This window comes from Hylaeus anthracinus, unplaced genomic scaffold (genome assembly GCF_026225885.1).
Source record: "Hylaeus anthracinus isolate JK02 unplaced genomic scaffold, UHH_iyHylAnth1.0_haploid 11981, whole genome shotgun sequence".
NCBI classification, from domain to species: domain Eukaryota; kingdom Metazoa; phylum Arthropoda; class Insecta; order Hymenoptera; family Colletidae; genus Hylaeus; species Hylaeus anthracinus.
In genome coordinates, this window is record NW_026534329.1 from 6,737,461 (window position 1) to 6,743,158 (window position 5,698).

At 42.8% G+C, this 5,698-nt stretch overlaps 1 protein-coding gene across 1 annotated transcript in view; it reads left to right on the top strand.

Moving 5' to 3' along the window:
• Nucleotides 1–30: 30 nt before the first annotated feature.
• Nucleotides 31–5,698, top strand: part of LOC128885627 (high-affinity choline transporter 1) — a 16,053-nt gene continuing 10,385 nt past the window's right edge. Inside the window, exons 1-3 of the mRNA XM_054139744.1 lie at nucleotides 31–1,097; nucleotides 1,739–2,060; nucleotides 5,200–5,570. Coding sequence (XP_053995719.1) covers nucleotides 5,297–5,570 — 274 coding nt within the window. The 5' untranslated portion in view covers nucleotides 31–1,097; nucleotides 1,739–2,060; nucleotides 5,200–5,296. The remainder of the gene's footprint in view (nucleotides 1,098–1,738; nucleotides 2,061–5,199; nucleotides 5,571–5,698) is intronic.

Here is a 5,698-nt window from a genome sequence, read left to right on the forward strand (position 1 = left end):
GTATAAATAGATCAATAGATACATTACTATGTTGGATCCCCTTCAGGATGCGTTTGACTGAAAAATTTCAAAATGTAAATGCTCCAATACTTATGCAATAATTGAAAATCACTTGTTCGATTGTCTCATGTCGCATATAAGAGCACCTTTGAAAAGATCAATATCAAACGCATTATTTATCACATCCTTCCACCCCATACAATTCATCTTTCTTCATTTCCCCTGAAAAGCCTGAATAATTCCAAAATGTAAATGACGCTATATTTATACTCTGCCGCGTATAAATAAATCATTAAGCTCTCGTCCAAGTATTCCGACGGTGTCTGACAATTTCGTCCATCAATGTACCTGTCGTCGGACCAACGGCCACCTGGATTCCGGTTGATACGCGCGGCGCTAGTGGGGCTCGCGGCACATCTGTGGTATTTTAAGCGCAGACTCGCGGCTTTTCGCTCAGTCCACGCCTACCACCTTCAACCCCCTTGAGGGAGGGAGGGGTAGGTGTAGGGGTACGAGAAGCACCCCGGTCGCGGAGAGGAGAGCGAAGGTGGGCGTAAAGAGCGAGACGGACGGAGAGGGGCGAACGGAGAGAGCGAGGCGGAAGCTGAACGCGAGGGTAGGACGTACCCCCCGTGAGTCTGTATGACGTCACGGGGGTCGAATCAATATCACGGAACCGTCCCTCCGCCGGTCCTCGACTGCGAGAAAGACACTGACAGTTCAGTACGGGGTGGCCTCCACGACCGTTAAGGACGCTAAGGGCACGTCGTTCTGACGAGGACGACGACGACGACAAGGTTGAACGATCACGGTTATCGTTCGCCCGTTCGCTCGTCGCCCGCGATTTTTTTCACCGCCACGCTTTCCCGGCCTCGACTCCCGAATCTCCTTCTCTCGTTTTGTTTCGCTGCCGCTCGATCGGTTCGTATCCCCGAACAAGAGTAACAGGAAGTGATTCCTCCGAGAAATGGTTCGCGCGCGAAAGTGATCGCCGAGGGCCACCGCGTATGCCGCGTGAACTCCGAACCGTCTCGAGACACGTGTGAGTGGGTGGAAAGAAGCTCGAGGAGACCGGAAACGTCCGGCGGGTCGACGGGGTAAGTTCCTTCAGCTTGAGTTTCGGTAGCCTGTTTTCACGAATGAGGTTTCTGTGTACCCCCGTTGATGGCTTTCGAATAGAGTATCGCGCGCGTGTGTGCGTATGCGCCGTCGATTTTTCTTTTCTTATCCTTGGTTTAGTCCGTTGCTGTTGTTGGTTGATACCGCGACACGCCGCTGAGCTACTGCGATACGTAGTTTCCGATTTATCGATCGTGCTGCACGTGAATCAGGTATAGCCGTATTTCGCGATCGCGGCCGACCGTCAGTGGCGACGAAAAGGAGCTGGGCCGAGTCGTTCGTCGGAGCTTTACGGAAAAGTAATACCTGATTCCATCGACGATTACGTAAGATGCACTTCCGCTCCATACACGTGACCGTATTCCTTCCCGACACGAACTACGCTTCTCGTCGCTATCGTTATACGACACACGGGTAAAATTTTCACGAAATCGTGTAAGCAACGATCTATACATGGCGTCTCGCGACGTAATTGTCGTATGGTGGTACGGTCGAATCGAATAACGAGAAGCTTCGGTACCGAAAGGTGTTTCGCATTCTCTTCGGTTCTCCAGTCGCGTCGGCGTTCGATTTTTAAGAGATACGCACATTTCTGGAAGGCTGCACGTCACTCTTTCAGGTGAAGGACCGCACTGACCCCCGCGATCGGTATTAAGAAGCGTGGGCGAAGGAGAAAATCGAGGAGGAAGCAAAGGTAGCAGCAGGCTCGGTGAGTTGGGTGAAAATCGATGGCCATCAGCGCCCATGGGCGGCCTCGCGTTTAGAACAAGGAATAGCCCCTCCCAGAAGACCTCGCTCCGGTGGGGCGACTGCTGCCCCCCGAATCCCAACCCGCCGTCGTCGTCGGTCGTCTGGAAGGACCGTCATCAGGACATGCCGCCGGTACCCGTGTGAGGCTGTCCCCCGCTATTGCGTGATTGTACACCGCGGGGTCATCAGAGGTATCATGAACTTGTTGTTGTGCCCCTATAGAAAAGAAATTCCTCCGTAATCATTCACGCTTCAACGCGCGAGCTTCTTCCACTTATCCCTTGGCTGCTAAAAACGTCCACGATTATGATCCTTTTCGTATTTACCTCGGAGACTTTGCACGAGCTACGGTACTTAAAGGGTTACATACCTTTAGCTGTTACCTTTAGCTGTTTACGGGATTTTTAAGAATTCTTTGCTATGGCAAAGCAATGTCGATGTAATTAATTCAATATGGTATTAGGGCGAAGCAAACGTTCGTGTGCTTTTTTACGTTGTTTCAGTTTGTGCAATTTTTTGGAGTTATTAAAATCAATTTATATGGAAGTGTTTTATATATCACTTTGTAGCATTTGAAAAGCTCTTTCATGATTTCATTATTAGCTACATTAATTTATCCATACGTTTAATTGGGTTTTGGTTTAGTAAAATCGTGGAGAATTTTGAGTTTCGAGTATTTTTACGTGACTAGTGGAAGCGAGAGTTTAAAGGAGAGTGATCATACCTCGTTACTAATTACTTTAGAGACCTTGCAAGAATTTTGATGCTTAAAGGAAATTTAATGCAATTCGTTCTGCGTGGGGTGTATATGTTCTACCTTGGCTTATCCTAATATTACATTAATTTTACGTGAAGAATTTTATGTAATATCTCGTTTGCAAACCCAGATTCAAAGATAAATTCACAAATTCAAATTATCGAATAAATTTACTTACTATTGAACGTATTAACACGTTGACTGGCAGACTGATTCACATGGAAATGTCTACAGGGTTAAAATTTTGAGACAGTTGAAAACTAGAGAATCTAATATTTGTCGTATTACTTATTTTTCTATTACCATACAAATTTACGAATTCTATTCCCACTTATTTTCATTAATACTTAACTCTTAAAATTAATTGCTGAAGTTCCTTAGCGAAAAGCTCTGTCGCCCATATATGGGTGACGTGGCGTTCAACGTGTTGATCCAAGTGGCTGCTACTTCATCTTTAATTTATTTATTCAGTTTTATTTAAAGCGCGGCAGATGATCTCTTGGCATTGCACTAGATCGTTTTAATCCATACATAAGCGTACATAAGCGTTTCTTTACAAAGACTTTTCCTTAAATCTATCTTGTACAAACATGTTTTACATCCTATTACTAAGTTTGTTATAATTTATTTTTCGTAACTCTATGTATTATAACTATTGCCATATTTTCGCAGTCTTTTCTTTGTAGGAACCATTTAAACGTTGTACTTTCTATATATATTAATTTCCGTGTGTTTAACTGAGCATTGAGCAATATCACATTATCAAAAATATAACCGACAAATCTGAAATACATATAAAAGATACATATATATGTGCATCTTTACGTAAGCATTAGATAGTTTAATTTATTTATAATATAATGCTTGGGTACAAAGCACCATATTCATTTTATTTCATTATCTAAGAAGAGGTCCGAGGATTGCGTACGTGTGGTCCGGATAAAATACTGTTTGGATCTCGTATCGGTACCCTAATCACGCTAATTAAATAGAGCGCGCGAGCTTTGCTTGTTAATTCCAATGCATTTAATTCCAATTCAAGACCTTGAACCTTTCCGTTTTGTTTACATGCGTCATGCCTTATTTTTTTTTTTATGTCACCACAGCTACGTGTTCCTTATGTGAAAGCTGGTTACCCCGAGAAGGGTAAAGCGGGACTAATGGGATTAGAGGGTGAACTCAGCCGGGCGATTTAAATGCCTTCTGGGTAGGAACATAGAATTTACACTTAATTGCACGCATTAGGTGCGAGCGCATCGACCACATCGTTAATCGACCGGAAGAGCAGAATGCAATTAACGAGAGACGATTGAATTCCAAAAGAAACGGAGATTCTCCGTTGTTTCTACCTGTGATTAACACGTTAACCCTTTATTTACCGAATTACTCACAAGTTTTTTAAATCTAGACGTCCATCTTGGTCTCGTATCATCTTATGGAGTTGTCTCTAGGTTTCAGTTTCAGTTTCAGTTTTATTTAAAGTGCGCCAGATGAGCTCTTGGCATAGCACTGATTCATTTTAACTTACATGGGTGGTTTCTAACCGGCTTCCAAAAGAAGAAAAAAAGGTTGCGCATCCAACAATTAAAAACGAACTTCATAGGAGTGGACTTGAAAGTCGCAATAGGTTTCAAAGCGTTTAATTAATACAGTATCATGATAAAATTGACGGGACTTATAAGTCCCGCCTGGTAAATAAAGGGTTAACCGCCGAGTGCACTTTTTTTTTCTTTTTCGATCACGTCACGGTATTACTCTTTGCATGTATCTTATCGCTGTGTAATTATGACGCGCACTTTTTCCTGGTTCTTTTAGAAATGCTTTTTTCTTCAACCAGTTGCTTATGGTTCGTGTTTCGTTGCAGTTGAACAAAATATAACACGTGGTGACAATGTTAGTACATAATACATGGGAAAGTAACTCAAGTGAAACAAATTTTCCTAAAAATCCCCTTAGAGTCGTACTTCCTTCGTCATTAAAGGATAACATTTTTTTTTGTATAACCTTCAAGATACTTTATATTTATCATAAGAATATAATTTTTGAAATTTATCATTGAATATATAAATTAATTATATTCTTAAGAACTTATCAGGCGGCAATCTTAATTCCTGCTGTTTTTATTGTAGCAAAAATTTATTTGTTTCGAAGAGAAGATGAACGAAACCTGTATCAAAGTGATTTTCTCCATTTTGTATTATTTTGTTCCAATCCTCATAATACTGCAAAATACAGAGTATTCAAAAATTACAGACAATAATACAACGTATTATCACATACAACACAATTAATTCCTAACAAAGATGCGAATAGAATAGAAACAAAAAGGTGTTTAGAGAGTTAAGCTAGGTACAATGCTGGCGAAACGTTCCAGTGTCTTATCCAAAGAACACGATTCACATCCGAAAGCCTCGGTTAGTATCGATCGCGACGAACCAGGTCGTGAAGCACAAATATTCCCGAAAATATTTAACTCTGCTAACAGCAAGTAACTCTTTCGTTACTCCGACCTTTCGGTGAACTCTGTCTCTGCCTTCGATGCTTGAAGAGCGTTGTTTCTTATTTGCACGCAGGTATCCAAACTTCTCGAAATCCGATCGACCGCCGAACCTCTCGGACTTGCGTCTCCGTCAGTTCGAGTTCACGCAGGTGGACCCGTACTCACCGAAGATGATCAACCTTGCTGGTATAATCTCAATCGTTCTATTCTACGTGCTGATCCTAGGCGTAGGAATATGGGCGGCCAGGAAGAAAGAGGCCGGCAACGACTCCGAGGAAGAAGTCATGCTAGCGGGTCGCTCAATTGGACTGTTCGTCGGAATATTCACTATGACGGCGACTTGGGTCGGCGGTGGTTACATCAACGGCACCGCCGAAGCGATCTATACGAAAGGTCTCGTTTGGTGCCAGGCGCCATTCGGATATGCCCTCAGTCTTGTCTTTGGTAAGTTCCGTTATGGTTTCTCCATCAGTTAACCGGTTAAACCTTGCTGGTATAATCTCAGAACAGGCCTTCAATTGAATTGGAATTTCATTTACAACTTCGAGAATAGTTTTCAACAGTTGAACATG